The sequence below is a fragment of the Ochotona curzoniae genome, unplaced genomic scaffold (assembly GCF_017591425.1).
Source record: "Ochotona curzoniae isolate NIBS_2020 unplaced genomic scaffold, NIBS_Ocur_1.0 contig_2321, whole genome shotgun sequence".
Classification (NCBI taxonomy): domain Eukaryota; kingdom Metazoa; phylum Chordata; class Mammalia; order Lagomorpha; family Ochotonidae; genus Ochotona; species Ochotona curzoniae.
This window is the reverse complement of record NW_024465421.1, coordinates 1,633,545-1,650,392: the sequence shown is the minus strand read 5'-3', so window position 1 is coordinate 1,650,392 and position 16,848 is coordinate 1,633,545. Positions and strand designations below refer to the sequence as shown.

Here is a 16,848-nt window from a genome sequence, read left to right as displayed (position 1 = left end):
TTGTGTGCTTGACTCTGTGCATGGCATATGTGTGTTTGTGATCAGGTATACGTATGTATTTGTGTATATGGCTGTGTATGTATGCATATGCATGTAAGTACAGATTTCTATGTATACACTGTATTGTTATACGTATATATAGTTGTGTATTGTAGATGTCTGTGCTCATGCATATGTGTATATATGTGTGTATGCACATATGTATCCATGCATATGTACGTACATTGTGTAAATTTATGTGAACACATACATATGTGTGTGTACAATGCTTTGTATATATATATCTGTGTGCATTTTGGTGCCGTATATGTGTTATAATCATATGTATGCATATGTATATGCATTGGTTGTGTATATGAATGCAAATGTGTGTATATGGGAAAGGACAAGGCTCCTATGCTTCAACTTTTTGACTCATCTGTAGCTTCTAGTCACCTGTGACACTTCCTTCTCAAATCTAATAAGGCAGGATAATCTTACAGTTATTATTATAGGCAAAACGTTAATTTTAAAGGCGCAGTGGCCTAGCAACTAAAGTCCTCGCCTTGAACACACCCAGATCCCATATGGGCGCCGATTCTAATCCCGGCAGCCCCACTTCCCATCCAGCTCCCTGCTTGAGGCCTGGGAAAGCAGTCTAAGACAGACCAAAGCCTTGGGACCCTGAGCCCGAGTGGGAGACCTGGAGGAAGTTCCTGGTTCATGGCTTCAGATCAGCACAGCACCAGCCGTTACAATCACTTAGGGAGTGAATCATCGGATGGAGGATCTTCCTCTCTGTCTCTCCTCCTCTCTGTATATCTGACTTTGCAATAAAAATAAATAAATCTTTAAAAAAAAAAAGTTTGGATCTGTGGCTGGGTATCTTGTCTGCGGTGACAGAGCTGCTCAGGACAGAAGGTGGCTTCTCTCTGCTCTCCTAACCTCAGGGGACCAGACTCCTTCCGTCTCACTGTGACACCACCCCTCCAATAACAAATAAGGATGAAGGACAGGTAATCCGCAAAGTTACATGATGTCACTCGTGCTTACATTTCATTGGCCAGAACACTCACATGGCCACTTGCAGCTCATGAGATCCTGAGACACAGTCTTTATTCCAGGCATCATTTCATCAGCTGAAAATGGAAAATTCTCTTAGTAAAGAATGAAGGAGACTGGGGCGGGGAGTTACAGCAAGGCAGCACTGCTACAGCCATAATGGGAACCTGACCTGAAGGGTTCCAGGTCCTATGCATGAAGACCATGCAGGTTTCAATTCCAATGTTTACCTCGTGCTCTCTCCCCACTGAATAAAGACATGTGTGGGGCAGCATTAGGCCTGGCAGTTAGGATGCTGCTTGGGTTGTCTGCATCCCATATCAAAGTGCCTGGGTTCGAGCACCAGCTGCACTTGGGTTGAACTTGGGTTCAAGTTGCCAGTGCCAATTTCTCGCTCCCTACTAATGGTGTGTGTCTCTTGGAAGGTAGCACTCAATGGTGAAAACAGTTGAGAGAGCCAGGTTGAGTCTCTGGCCCCTGACGCTGGTTTGACTCAGCCCTAACTGAGCTGTGGGCATCCGGAGAGTGAATCAGAGAAAGGGAACTCTCTTTCTGATTCATATGGAATAACATAAGTAACATGTTGTCAAGAGTGTGGCTGTGGTTTTAGAGCCTTCCGTAATATTCTTTAACTCAGTACCTCCCATTCAATGGCTAGAAGCCAGTTACAAGCTGCTTTGTTGGGTCCTTTTTGATGCTTTGAAAAATATACCCAATTGTGTTCAAAAGACAGAACCTTATTCAACTTATCTCAAGTGTGGGCTGTACCTGGTGACTCATTTTTAATGAACAGAAGTGACAGTGGGTGACATCTGAGACACAGTCACACATTTGGTCTAGGGAAGGCAGATTCCATGGCCTAAGTCACTGAAGCATGCTAGGGAGAGACTTCTAGAAGGACACTAAGAACTCCAGCCAACAACTACGCGAGGGAGCGAGGGAGCAAATTCCACAGCCCCAGTCAAACCTTCAAATGACTTCAGTTCCAGCAAACAACTTGGCTCCCACTTGATGAGAAACAATGAGCCAGACCCAGCTGTCTACACCAACCCTGAATTCCTCATCTACACAAACTGCGAGAAAACCAACGCTTGTTATTTTTAAATCAATATATTTAATTTGTCAAACAGAAATGGGCTGCTATTTCAAAACGGAAGTCCAAAGAAAAATGGAATCAAAAAATGATTTTGATGCAATAAAAATTAAGCCCACGCATAGATTCTCATCGCATGCATTTTCTACAAAAATGTTTTAGGTACTCTCTTATAGCATTATATAGAGCATGAAAAAAATTCACTGCTCTCTCTCTCTCTCTCTCTCTCTTTGCTTGAGAATTAGAGAAAGTAGAGCTGGCTATTACAAGTTCGTACTTCGCGTGACCAAGTCCTAGGTCATCAACTGCATCTAAGCGATCTGGAGCAGTGTTTAGATGCCTTGACTGCCACTGGAAGGCAGAAGACCTGTGAAGCAGCCCTGTAAGGACAGTTTGATAATATCACATTGTTGAGTAGTCCAAAGAAACAGCTAAACCTGCTGTTGGGCGATTACTATAAGGAAAAAAAATCTTGGTATCATAGGAGCTGACATCAGAATGATGGATTTGAGCAAACTGTTCACCAGCATCCAGATGGATAATGCCGAACATATCCACTCAACAGGTGAACTCGTTAAAATACCTGGGGAAGCACCACGGGACTCCATTACCTTAGTAGATCTCTTAGGGAACATTTGTGTTGAATGTGAAAGGCTCCACAAGAACAGGTTTAAGGTTATTCTACAATGAAAGGTTGTTAACTCCTGTTCCTTCAGTGTTTCAGGTCAAGATCGCATTGTGTGCTGCAGATTCTTCCTTTCCAAGACAACCACCTCTGCCTGCTATTGCAAGCAGGGTTCTCCGAAACAGAGAAACACGTTCACAGGGGATAGTCAGAATAACCACCCCTAGCTCCCAGTCATCTCTAATACAAGCACACTCCCCTCACGGAGAATTCTTTTTTTTCTGTCCAGCCACTGTTACCAGTGGAAATAGATTTTAAAATTGTCCAAAATTTGAGTGAGATAAGGCTCAAAGAATTTGAACCTTAAAGAGGAAGAGAGTGGACTTCCCCTTGCTGGTTTACTTCCGGAATGGCTACAACAGAGCTGCAGCCACGTGGTTCATTGGCTAAATTCAGAAGCCAACAAACTCCATGCGCATCCCCTCCCCAGGTGGCCGGCAGGGAACCAAGATCACGGGCATCGCTGGCTGCTTTCCCAGGTGCATTAGCAGGAAGCTGGAGCAGCACCTGAGCAGCCAGCACTTGACAGGGGAAGCCAGTATCGCAGCTTCATGTTCTATTTCCCAATGCCAGCCGTGATATGAAGCACTGATTAGTGATCAAAAGCTCCCTATTTAAAATAACAGTTCCATTAGGACGATTTAAGGCCGTCGTGTGAATAATGTTACTCATGTCACCTTTTGCTTCAACTAAATGGAAGCTTAGAGCTAAACAATGCTCACTTACAGTAACTATTGTTTAAGGAGCTACTTTCTTTTCGTGTGCAGACTTTCACTACTTCTTTTACTCTAAAGACTTATTCAGGTTTTTCTTTTATTGGAAAGGTAGATCTGCAGAGAGGAGAAACGAGAAATATCTTGCATCTGCTGGTTCAAGCTGCTATGGTTAGAGCTGAGCCAATCGCCAGAAGCCAGAAGCCAGGGGCTTCTTCGAGGTCTCTCACATAGGGGTATAGGGTCTCAAGCATTTGGGGCATCTTCTAGTGCTTTCCCAGGCCATAAGCAGGGAGCTGGATGAGAAGCAGTAAAGACAGGTCATGCACCAGTACCTATATGGGATCCCCGTGCATGTGAGGCAAGGATTTAGCCACTAAGCTTCCGGCGCTGAGCCCAGATTTTTACTATTTCTACACTGATTGCTCAGGCAGGTTGTTTTTCCCCTTTTTATCCCCTGAGGTCTCTGGCTCTTCTGGAAGCTGGTAGAATGCATTTTCAGGATAAAACACAGGCAACAACAAGAAGATTGAAGTAAACACCCCTTTCAAGGAGTGAACCCTTGAGGCAGCCACCTTCAGAGAAATGCCTGCTGCCCTCTGCTCATAAAATGTCTCAAGTTTCCTTAAAAAGGCTTCTCCCTCAAGGCTCAAAGGCAGGTCAAGACCCTAAGAGGCAGCTTACCCAGGTAGATAAAGACAAGTTGTAAAGCTAATCCCAAGCCTAGAGGCAGAGCGCTGCATACTGGCTACTCCCACTCATGTCGGGAGGATGCTCTTCACTGGGTAGGTTTCATCAGTTTCCTCTGGAAGGGAGAACTTGGAGCCATCAACCCTCGCCAATAACAACTGTGAGTTTTCTCTCCTGCAGCCGGGAAGGTTACTGCCTCCTTAAAACCCTCTCTGGAGAGAGAAGTGTCTCCAAAAAAGGCAAATAGATTGTGCCTCTGGCTGGGATCCTTCAATCAACCTGCAAAAGTGCAGGAAACCAAAAGGAGAGAGGGGGACCTCCACAAGCAGGTAGAGGAGGGACCCGGCGGGAGGAGGTGGGGATGGCCTTTGAGACCCCTAAACAGGTGTCACCCCTCCTCTTCCATGCGCTCACACCCAAGCCTGGCCCTGCCTCGGCTGCGGTGCACCTCTGCGCTCAGTGAGGAGCACACAGGGCTCACACGGAGCTTTAAAAATATCTCTCCACCCACTGAAAGTTGGATTAATCAGCCAGGCTCTCACCCATGTGTCATCATGCTGGCAGTGATGTATATGGTAGTACATGATGGGGGCAGGGAAGGCACGAAGGGTCTAGTCTAGCAAGGCAATACATGGAAAAGCAGCCTGGGCTCTGAAATCAGGTGGCACGTTGAATCCCACTTTCAAAAAAAAAAAAAAACACGCTAGTTAGGTGACCTTGGTCAAGGTTATCTCACTTCTCAATGTTTTTCACATTTGCCAAAATGAGGCACCTGCATGATGGGACTCTTATAAGGACCGCATGAGTTAACTCGTACAAAGTACTTGGAACACATCCTGGCACGTAGTAAGCCCAAACCTTTAGCTTTGATGATGATGATGATGATGATGATGATGATGATGATGACAGGACTGTAACTGAAAAGGGCAATAGATATTTTCCTGGTAGGCCAGGAATCTTTCTGACAGAAGCAGCCTGCACAGAGACAAGAAAGCAAGACATCCTAGGCAGGAGGAAAGGAGGTCTGCGGGGAGCTGAAACACACACAGGGGAGGGCCCCAGTTCATCCAGGCTCCATGTGTTACACTAGGTAGCCATCACCGGCACTGCTACACCTGCCCATGTAAACATTACAGCCAGAAGCAAAGCGTTAGAGGATGAAGGGCTGAAACGGCTGAAAATGTAACTAGCTTAAGAGAAAATAATAAAATCAATAATGGGCTTCTGGGTATGACAACGTTAAATGCACAAGAATAACCTTCCCACTACGTATAAAATGGAGCAAACATGGGAAGCCACTGTTTTCCGGCAGGAGATAATAAGCAACACAGAATCACAGCTGCAGGGAGAAGGAGACATACCCGGGGAGCTCCTTGCCCAAGAAAAATTTTTCAATCACAATGTATACTGTCTCAGGCCCTAGGAAACAAACAAAAAACTACGCAAACATAGAGGTACCAGAACCGTGTGTGTGAATCTTCTACGAGCAGTGGATTAGAGGCTAGTGTATTCACACGCAAGTTCAAACTGAACCACAGTCACCAGCAAGCAATTCCTAAGAAGCTGGGAAGAGAAAACAGATATGAGGACTCCAGAAGCTGTAAGAGACTTTTAAATACCTCATTAATACTTCAGCAAGGGAAAAGCAGCCGTGGATGCTGCAAGCGCTTGGGCCCCTGGACCCACGTGGGAGACCTGGAAGAATCTCCGGGTCCCTGGCTTTCGTTCTAGTCCTTTTTCACCATCTGGGTGAGGGAACCAGCAATGGAAGATCTCCCACTCTGTGTCTCCCATTCTCTCTGCAACTCCAGGAAAGCAGCTGAGACCCTGAAACACTACACCTTGGCAGTAGCAAACACACACTTGGGGTGTCTACAGATTGTCCTAAAGAAACCTAAAACTAAAGTAATACAACCTTAAGGGGCAAGCCAATTATCTAATTACGTAAGATGAAAATTAGCATTCTTTGGAGAAGGATAACAGATGATACAGTTGCTATAAGATAGCACCCGCAAGGCACAGTGGAGTCAAATATTAACAGACATGTGAAGAAATAAGAACCATGGTCTTGAAAAGCAAAGGTACCCCCCCTAAGATGGCCATAACACTAAATGTATTTTACATAGAAAGACTCCAAAGAACTATTATAAATGTAGGAAAGCATGATCAAAGAACTAAAGAAAACTCCTGGCTCAACGAATAGGCAGGCAGTGTATCTCAGCAGGGAAATGCAATTATAAATAAGAACTAAAGAAAATTCTAGAACCGAAAAACAGTTTTGTGTGTGTGTGTGTGTGTGTGTGTGTGTTTGTGGGTGTGTGTGTATGCATACTAGTACAACAAGCAAGGGCAAAAGAGAAAGAAAACGTCCTAAAGCATTCAAAACTAGATGAATACATAAGCAGTAAATGCATCTCCCAAAATCCCTGTAGATTTAAAAGAAAATTAAGATTAAAGAAATCTTTGAATAAATACATAAGAACAAAATTATGAGCAGATGACCAACCTAATCCAATGCACAGTCAGTAGAAACCCTCTAATAACACGGAACTGAATCGACATGTGGGTGGCATCATGAATGAGGCTCAAAGAGGTACACTTCCAGTGAAGAGTTTTCTGGGAAGTGGAGAATCAGCCCCAGACATCAGCAGCGTGGTCAGGAAAATAGCTTGAGAGGTCAAGAGCTTCAGGACTGCAGCGAGAGCAATAGAAACAGAAGAACCACTGGTGATTCCAGGTTCCTGGCTTTGTACCATGTGATGAATTTGCGAAGAAAAATTCCAGAGGGGCATTTTATAGAATAAGCAAAATGTGTACAGCTTGATTCATTTCTGGAGTTGAAGGGACTTGTGGGACACTTCCAGTGGGGGCTGGAGGCAGGACTGGACATTCAGAAGGACTTTTCAAACAGTTAGGGGGAAATATGCCCTATGAACAAACCATACACGAATGTCAAAATTGTTTGCATCACAATGACCTTATTTTTTTACTTCTGTCTTCCTTCAGACTTTTTAAAGTCCCTTCACATACGTGGAGGCTCTCAGAGCATAGGCACCAGGGATGAGACAGGAAAACTGATGCCACAAGAATGGATTGGGTAAGAGGCAAACAGAGGATTCAGGCTCCACAACAACTGTGCCAATCAACAAAGAGGTGGAAAGAGAGCAGGTGGAGATCCTGGCAGCAACACAATTCTCCAAAGTAGTGATAAACTGCAGCAGCAAGGATGTGGACCACAGGGCCAAACACTACAGAGAAGTCCACAGTATCATGTCCAGTGGGCAAGCAAGGGGCCCCTGAACTACTCCATCAGTGTCTCTGGAATAATCTGAAGGAAGTTGGCCAACAACCAAAATGGGGCTCCAGCCCAGAAGGGTGGCAGGCTGACACACCTCATCCCCAAATCAAGATGTGGCCTCAAATCTATTTCTCTTCCTAGAAACATTAATTTTGAGACCTGCAGACTTGTCCAAAGCTGAGGGTGATTTTTGTTTGCGTCAACACTGGTAACACTGAAAAAATGCCATTTCCACCCCACCCTTGGAATCTCAGTGGGAGCCATGGAATAAAGACCCATCACCGGGGGGTTCAATGGCTCCTTCAGTCAGCAAATCCAGCAGCAACTCCCTGTTTCACAGCAAGTGCTTTCAAGGCATTCTCTTCCTGGCTTTTACCATCTGAGCATCTCACCTGGACAACACAACTCTGAGAGCAGCCACAGCCATGAGTTGCTGTGTCCTATCCCAGAGAGTATGTGAGGAGGAGGGAGGATCAGAATGTCCCTGGGATGAGTAGATGGCACACACTAGTCAGGGAATAGGGTAGAGAGAAGGAGAGATAAGAGCAAACGAAGAAGGCAATTATGTGGCCCGGGAAGCAAAGCCCATGGTTGGCATGATCCAAATCCCATCTTTGTCTTGTAACTGTAGACTATGCGAGTATCTTCCAGAAACTGGCTGGCACATTCTCTGCCTGGCTAGGCCTGTAGAACAGAAATAGTATCCCATTCCAGGACAAAGTGGAAAAGGTTGTAAAGACTCTTTATAACTCTTATATAGCGACAAATACTGGCTCTACCAAGACAAAAGTGGGAAAAACTTAAATGGGCCATAGTAAAATATCATGTCACGCAAAAAAACAAAAAGATCATCTTCAAGAAGACTTGGAAAAGAAGAGTTTTATGATAACCAATGACGATAAAGATAGAGTCATAAACTGTGGACAAGTTGTTCTCCACGGGGTCAGGAAGGAAAGTTGAAGATGGGCTTGGGAAACAGAAAGAAGGAGACACAAAGCAACAAAAGTGGAGGCTGATGAGTCGGGAGTGGGTTGGGCATTTCCAACTTGCAACAACTGTAACACCCACCAAGAATAAAATGGGGGCGGGTGTTGGGTGCAATGTTTGGGACATCCCCTCGAATATCCAGTTGCTCTTACAGCACCTCAGTTGGAGTCCTAGCTCTTTTTCCAATCCCAAGGGAGGAATCAAGTGAGGACTCAGGGTGTTTGGATCATTGCCACCCACCCGGGAGACCTGCATTGAACTCCAAGGTCCCGGATCTGGCCTGACCCTTTCCTAGCAGTTGCAGGTACTTGGGAAGGAAACTGTGAATGGAAGATCTCTCTCTCTCTCTCTCTGCCTTTCAAATAAAAGCAAAGACTTGAAGGAAAGATTACAAAGGGAAAACAAATTGATTTATGCTTCTGTGTAATGGGACATTGTATTAATCTAAATGAATGACCTTCAGATAGAAATGTATCAAATTTCAAGAGGTTTATTTGTAAGGTAGAGTTACAGAGGGGAAGAGACAGAAAGAGAGGGGAGAGCACCCGTCTGCTAGTTCACTCCTCAAATGACTGCAACGGCCTCAGGTTGACGGCAGAAACCCAGAACTCCATCCAGGTCTCTCAGGTGGAGGCAGAAGGCCAAGGACTTGACCTGGTCCCAGTCCCAGTAGCCAGGACCTGGATCAGAGGTGGAGTAGCCAGGACTTGTACCAGCCCTTCCATCTGGGATGCTGGACTCACAGGTGGTGGCTTAATTTGCTATCGCACACAACACCAGCTCTGAAATGAGTTCAATTTAAAAGTCACACACACACAAAATGATTCAACAAATAGTACTGAGAAAACTACTTTTAAAAAAATTCCTAACCAATACATCCAACAAAAGTCCACCAGATGTGCTCTAAATGTACAAGATCCTGCTAATAAACTTTGTATTTCATGATGTTCCTGGGTCGATGGTAAGCTCCTTGAGGAGGGCAATGAATATTACTTGCTTTTCTCCTCTACCTGGAAGTATTTGGGTAAGCATCCTTTCATGAATGGATGGAAGGGAATGAACAAAGGAACGAACACCTCTGTCAGTCTAAGTCTTGTGGTTTTTATTTACTGGATGTATCTGCAGCTTCGCTGCGGCCAATGCCACACAACTTTGCAAGATGCCCTCCGGAGCTTCTGAAGAGAAGAACAGAGACATCCTAGGAGTGGAACAGCAGCCTAAGTGGCCATCCAGTGATCAGGGATGCTGGCCCTGTGGTCACCACAAACAGGATGCTGCAGCTGCTGCACACAGGTGCGAAGGGGAGGAAACGGGGCAGAAGAACAAAAGAGGATGGTACTCAACTATTGCCTATTCCTACAAGATGCTGCAATGTCCTTTTATTGCCAATACTTCACTTCCCCATGCCATGCCACCTGTCCTCTGAAGATACGAGCAGCCATGAGCACTAAGGGCTGCTTAGTGTAAGGCAGCCCTTGGGAAGTAAGCAAGTCACGATCTTCAGAGTTAGCTTGCCCCAGCACCCACACATGGCTATCTGAACTGATACTGGCTGGCGGGATTCAAGGTCCTGCCTGCCTGCCTGCCTGCCTGCCTGCTCTAAACTCAGCACACATCTGCACTGACCCACCTGGAGCTCCAAGCTGCAGGTAATAAAATAAGAGCAGTGATAACTCAGTGTTCACCTTGGCAAAAAAAAAATAAAAAATAAAGGAGGCAGGAAAATGAATCTTCTCTCAGGAAATAAATGGTGCTCTGCAGCTGGGAGGCTGGATTGCCTCGTGAAGGACAAACACATCATCTTTCCCAGCCAAGCTCAAGCCATAAAGTACAGGCTTCTGTCCATCAGGAATCCTGAGTAGGGGCTGGGTGGACACTGCTCATCTGCCAATGCGAAGCAGCATCTCAGCCAGGCTCCAGCCTGTCCGGGAACTAGGGGCCCAAATTGCAGCATGCAGTCCCTCTTGCAAAGCCATGCAACCAGCAGCGACTCCCAACCATTGCACTATCAAGGCCATGATCTAACAGAGAGAAAGGTTTTGCTGCAACAAGTGCCTGAGAAATCGCTTCCGGAGTATTCAAGGAGAAGTTAAGAGGGATGAGAGCAAAGTGGAGAGCCAGTCCATTTCCAAGCCCTCTGCAATGGCGGCAACCTGCTAGTGGAGAGTAACAAAGCCGGGTCGGACCCGATGCCTGGGACTTGACCCAAGGACGCACGGTAAGAGAGTCCTAGGCTTTGGGCGTAAGGCTCTTCGTGCTGGCCATCATGTAGCGAGCTCTAAGGTTTATAGGGTATGTAATTGCCGACTAGGGACATCCAGGGATAAAGGGATGTGGGACAGACTGAACAAGTCTATGGTATATACTGGCAAACATGGGAACCAGGGTAGGGGGCAGGCCTGGTGGGGGTTATGGGGAGTCGCCCCAACTAGGCTGCAGCTCCCATTGGTTTGCATGAGGGCCAAGTATCAAGTGGGCAGGATCGGGCTGGACTGCAACACCCATTGGTTTGTATGGAAGATATGAATGGAAACAGAACTGACCCAGCAATTGCAACCACCAGCATAGGCATAAGCTGATTGGGGCGACGGACTATGCCCTGTGCTGACAAATGCACACGAGAATCAGGTATGGGATCACCTCAGATGAAGCTACTCTGAGGATCCCTCCAACTGAGCTGCTGATCTCAAAACCCCAACCACAAAGAGACTATGTCAGCCAGTGAATTCTAAAGAGATTTCATTGCACTTGGAGCAGCAAGGTTGGCAGCAATTCAAATTGTTGAACTATCAAAACTGCTTGAGCAGGACCCTCGGAGCATGCCCCACATCAGGGACCTAGGATGGGTGGAAGGCTGGGTGGGGCCTTTCCCTTTATCTCTTCCCTTACCCCGGATACCAATAATAATAATAATAACGTGGAAACAGTGGTCTTACCCACTTTGCTGTAGCCCGTGACCCTTAATGCCCTAATCAACTGTGTAAAGATTACCAAAATAAAAGAATTTTTTATGAAGAGGCCAGTCAATTTCCAAACTGCCTCTGGTTAATAATCTTTCTCCCACAGAGCTGACCAAAGCTGCTGCCCAATTCTCATGTCCATGACGACTCAATGGGTCTCACACGAGAGGTACCCAGCTCTTCTTGCAAACTAGCAACTCCTACGCAAGAAACTTACTCTTAAGAAATGCAAGCAGAGGTGCACTCCACATCTGTGTACCACCACCCCCAGGACAGCATTCATCAGAGCACATCCTTTCGGGGCTCTGCTCCACCTGTGGAATTAGCTCTTCGAATGAAGCCCAGTGCAACCTGCCGGTCACTCCCATTGTGTGAGACGCCTCCTGTAAAGCAAGGAGCAGACCCTCACCAGATACCAAAGTTGCCGCATGATCTTGCAGTCATCAGAACGAGCCACCCGAACCTAGGTGAGCCTCCTGTGCTTGGCTAACACAACGGCCGCCGCACTTTGAGCAGCAGCAAGCAAGTACTTGCCACATCTGTGTCCTGGGAGTCCCACTCCTCTCTGGTCCCCAGTCACTCACTGTCCAGTCCTGTGTGAGGAGTTAGATTGGGTAGTAGGCAGTTAGGGGATTCTGGGTCCCCAAGTCATCATTTTTTCTCAAATATAAAGGGGTATTTTCCCCACCATGTCTTAGATTCACCAGAGCATGTCTCTCCCGAGACAAGTGCATATCTTATCAGGAATGCTTCCCCCAAGAGACAAGGGTGACATTAACATATCAATTCCCCGCCTGAAGCACCGCCCATTCTGTCTCCAGCCATTGCCAAAGGGGGAGGGCTTCACACTGGCCTCTTTATCATTAGAAAGGGACCAAGGAAGTTGGCCAGTGACACCTTTCTGGCCTTTTGTCCCAGGGCCAGGTACCATGGAAACCAGAAATTTTCTTTGTTTATGGAGAAACATCTTTGAGGTAAATCTTTAAAAGATGCTTTCTCCACCATTGATAAGGATTTCTTGCTTTTTGTCAGGCCACCATGGCAGGGGATAAGGGTCCTTTTCCTCCTGCCACTATGGCAGGGGATAAGGGTCCTTTCTATCTCAGAGCCCCATCCTGTCACTAAGACGGGAGTCTCCTTTCTCACTTTTCTAATAAATCTTGCTTTAAAACTAAACTGTCCGCACGAAAATTCTTTCCTGCGAGACAAGAATTGAGGTTGCTGCCGTACTCAGGGTCAAAAACCCTACAAGAGTCCCACCATGGCCTTCAGCCTCTGCCATTTTACTGTGACAGTCGCTGAGCACTGAAATAAGCATGCCGGAAGAGGTTCTATACAGCAGTTAAAACTCCACTTTGGGATGCCCATCTAGCATACCAAAGTGCCTGAGTTGAATCCCCACTCCTCCCTCAATTGTAGCTTTCTCCTGCTGTGCACCTAGAGCGAGCAGGGGGAGGAGGGGGAGGATGGCTCCAGCCATGGAATGTCTGCCATTCACATGGAGATGAAGGTTGTGTTCCTGGCTGGAGAGTGAAGTCAGGCCCAACCTTGGCTGTTGCAGAAACTTAAGAAGAAGCCGGTAAATGTAAGATAGCTCTCTCTCTCTCTTGCTTTCCCTTTACAATAAAATAATACTAATAAATTTTGAACAATTTTAGATAACTAACCACGCAAACAGAAAGCACAATTTAAAGAGAAGCCACTCGAAGGCCTGGCTTGTCCTCCACCGTCATCCAACTCCTGCCCACTGGGAAGCAAATTGGGCTTTACTGGTCCAGCTGGGAGTCTCCCTCACCTTTCCCTGGTGAGTACAGCAAGGCTCCCTGATGTGCACATCCAAAGCACACCTCTTCGGATCCTTGATGCTTAATAGCAAATGTGTTGGCTGCCTGGAGTCATCCTGACTTGTCCACTTTGCAAAATAAATGTAAACTTCACACTGGAAAAACAGTGAGAGAGGGAGTCTAGTTTGGTCTCAGCAGGTGGTCCTGCGTCACAAAGGAGTCAAGGTCATGAATATCACGGCTGGGGAGGAGAAAGGTGGACTGAAGGTCACAGTGTACAGCCTGCTACACAGAAGCAGCACTGGGGTTCTGTTGTACAGTGGGGTGGCTAAAGGTTACGTGTATTTCTCTGTTAAGAACAAACCATCTCAAAGGTAGGATTTGGCGTGCACTTACCATAAAGAAGTATCGAATTTTTGAAAGGACAATGATAGCTACTCTGAATGGACACTATAGAATGTGTTATTTTAAAAAGAGTTCTAGATTTTACATTATTACGCGCAGCTAATTCCCACAGCCTGGTTCTTTACCGTGAGCCAAAAACACCAGACGCAATGAGGCATCTCAGGAGGCTTATTCCAGCAGGGCAAAAAGGGGATGGAGACGGTGGGAGAGCAGCACAAAAGTGAGGTGGGGGGAGGAGGAAGGGGAAGAAAGAGAGAGAGAGAGAGCTGCACCTGGGGGCCTTTTCATCACTCAGGTGAGTCTGAAAGGTGTGGGGGCGGGGATTGGGAGGGATTGAGGGCAGGCCCCAGGGGATTGGTGCCTGAGACTGTCACAGGTGATTGCCTAAGAATGACTGGTAAGTGGGCGGAATTGGGGATGGGACTGGGAGATTGGGGCTGGGATTCTCAGGTGAAATGCCCCATTGGTGGACAGCTGGACTGGCACGAATTTCCTGAGCTGCGAGGAAGAGGAAATGGTGCCAGGTCCAGGGTCGGATATTCAAATAACTCCTTATGTAATGTATTCACGGACTGAAACATCCCATGGTGCCCCAGAAACACATACCATCACAATATGTCTGGTTTTTTTTTTTTAAACCAAAAATTCTGAAAAACAATTACCATCCCTCCCCTCCAAAAACACAGCTTCCAGATGATTCTGAACCGGTCGGCACTCAAAGCACCATGGCCACAATTCAAGAGACAGCCATCAGTCAAGGCTCTCACCTCCCCTGCACCTGGACCCCATTGAAAATGGCAATAAACGAAGGAGACAATCCTGCATCGGTAATGAGGGCTTCCTAAATGGAACATTTTGAGCAGTGAAGGCTACCCGCCCAGCCTGCATCCAAGGACGATAAAATGTTGACCAGGGATTTTGTGGCTGAGGGCCCCATCCCATGCAAAGAAGCCATCCAGTCTCTGGATTGGAGCCCTCTCGCTCCACGGATGGAGTTGCAGCAACTGCTAATGGACCGACAGCAGTCTGGTGCTTTTCCATTCGCTTGTCAGCAGTCAGGAAGGCCTCCCCAGGGGATGCTCCCTCCCAGGCAAGGTGGCCACCTTACCGTCCAGCTCCTCCACAGAGATGTTGGCCAGCTGCTCACTGTCGCTGCCAGCAGAGAGAGATCGGTTGAGATAATTCCCCTTGTACAGCAAGCCGGCGGTCACATGGTGGAAGGGCATCTTCTCCCTGGGCCCAGAGGAAGAGGAGAATAAAGACAGCGTCACTCACCATTCATTCCCGTTTTAGAGTACATCCATGACTCACAGGTGGACAGTACTCTGCTAAGGATCAGGAAACCATTCTGGAGGGAAAAACAAATCAGAACATTCCTAGGATCCCAGTGGCCTGAGCAAGTCCCAGAGGATCTCGGGTCTACCTCTTCCTTCATGGCCCCCACTTCATTATGAATCAGAACTACGACGCTCATGACGCTCGTATGAACCATAGCCTATCCCATCATCGTCCAATCGTCCCTTTCTACAAACAGGAAGCACCTATGGCTCCTTGCTGGGCTTGAGACATTCTTGCTCAAGAACTGCACATAGAAATGTCGGGCCACCCAAGACTTGGATGTTGGACACCCACGCATCTCACCTGGCTTCATGTGAAGCAGGTGTTCGTACCACAAAGCCCAGTCTATGATGGCAGGCAATGTCTATGGCTCTAAGCAAGAACACACAGTGGCCGTGGAGCCTGAGATGCAGACACAGCTTGCCCAAGTGGCTGACAAGCACAAGTTCTGAGACAGCCGCGGCACCTGCAAGGCGGCCATGGACACTTAAGGCATCCCAGAACCAAGCAGCAGGTGGCGCTATTGCAGGAAATTAAAGCATTGTGTTATCTGAGACTAACAAATTCTCAGATAATACACCTGGGACTTAGAATGTCCCCCAAGGGACAGTCTCTGGGTTCAGATGAAACAGAAAAAGAGGGAGGGAGAGAGAGAGAGGGAGGAAAAGAGAGAGAGAAAGAGAGAGACTATGGACAATGGAAGAGCAAGCACAGACAGGCGCAGAGAACACAGCTCCATCCTGACTTTTTCAGCCCTGTCCTCAGTTCTGATAACACATCACGATCTGCAAAGGAGGCTGAGGCTGAGGAATCCCTGAGCAGAATGCAGACTGACTGGCCTGGAGCAGAGAGGGGGTGAAGAGGAGCAGGTTCAGGACACCTTCATGGCAACGTTCCTGCCAGGCCAACCGGAAGACTCTTAGAAGGGCTGATCTCCCCATCACTGGGGGCACTCAAGTAGAGGCTGAGGGTTTCCTGGTCAGGGATTCTGGGAGGAACAAATGACTCCTGAGCTCTCTTCCCACCCACCCATCACTCCCTCTGTGAGTCGTTTACAGAGTCAATTTTGGGCACAAAGATTGGCAGCCGTAAAGCTAGCTGGAGTGGCCCAAGAGGCTCTTTATGCAGTCCTCAATGACAAGGTGACAACCCAGCCAATGGAATGCTAGTCTCTCTGACAAGAGCTGTTCAGGACACACACATTCTGCTCTCTGCCAGACCACGCGCATCTACAAAAAATACTCAAAAGAAAGCACCCTGCCCTGTTTCTGCTATGTTAGACCTGACAAGTACCAGGGAGCTGGGATGCTGTCATCTTTGCCCTGGGACACCACTAAGTGGCAACTGAGCAGGATGCTATCCCGTCTGAGTCTAGGGCACACTGGTATCTTCCACTGTGGGCCAAGGGTCGCCATCTCAGACATCACCCAAAGGGACTTCGAGAAGTTCAAGGACTGGACCAAGAACCCAGAGGGGCTGAGTGAGAGAACCAATTCCAGAGCTCGGCCATCCCGAGTGTCAGTCCATGGAGCAGCGTCAGCTGAGAACCGGCCATTTCCACCCAGATGTCAAACCCCTCATTTCAGAACTAAGATGTCTAAAAGGGAATTCATTATCTTCCCACAAAATAGGCCACACTGCCAGATTTCCCCATCTTCCCTACGAAAGGTGCTTTTGCCGTCATAAGAACTGGGACGTCTCACAAATGTGCTGGCCCTTGAAAAGCAAAAAGAGGCCCACAGCAGAGGTGAAAGCTGAGTGGCTCAGCCTCTGCAGAGGCCTGCCTTCCTTCCATGGCTAACAAAGGTACAGCCTCAGTCCCATCATAAAGGGCACAATGCCAGAAGATGTGTG

The 16,848-nt window shown here is 47.3% G+C and overlaps 1 protein-coding gene across 3 annotated transcripts in view; it reads right to left on the bottom strand.

Annotated features, from left to right (window-relative positions):
• Window positions 1–16,848, bottom strand: part of CALN1 (calneuron 1) — a 483,009-nt gene that overhangs the window by 341,844 nt on the left and 124,317 nt on the right. For 2 of the 3 annotated variants that reach the window (XM_040973780.1, XM_040973779.1), the window contains exon 2: window positions 14,765–14,889. In XM_040973780.1, the coding sequence (XP_040829714.1) occupies window positions 14,765–14,882 (118 nt within the window). In that variant the 5' untranslated portion in view covers window positions 14,883–14,889. The remainder of the gene's footprint in view (window positions 1–14,764; window positions 14,890–16,848) is intronic. The other variant, XM_040973778.1, reaches the window with a different exon arrangement.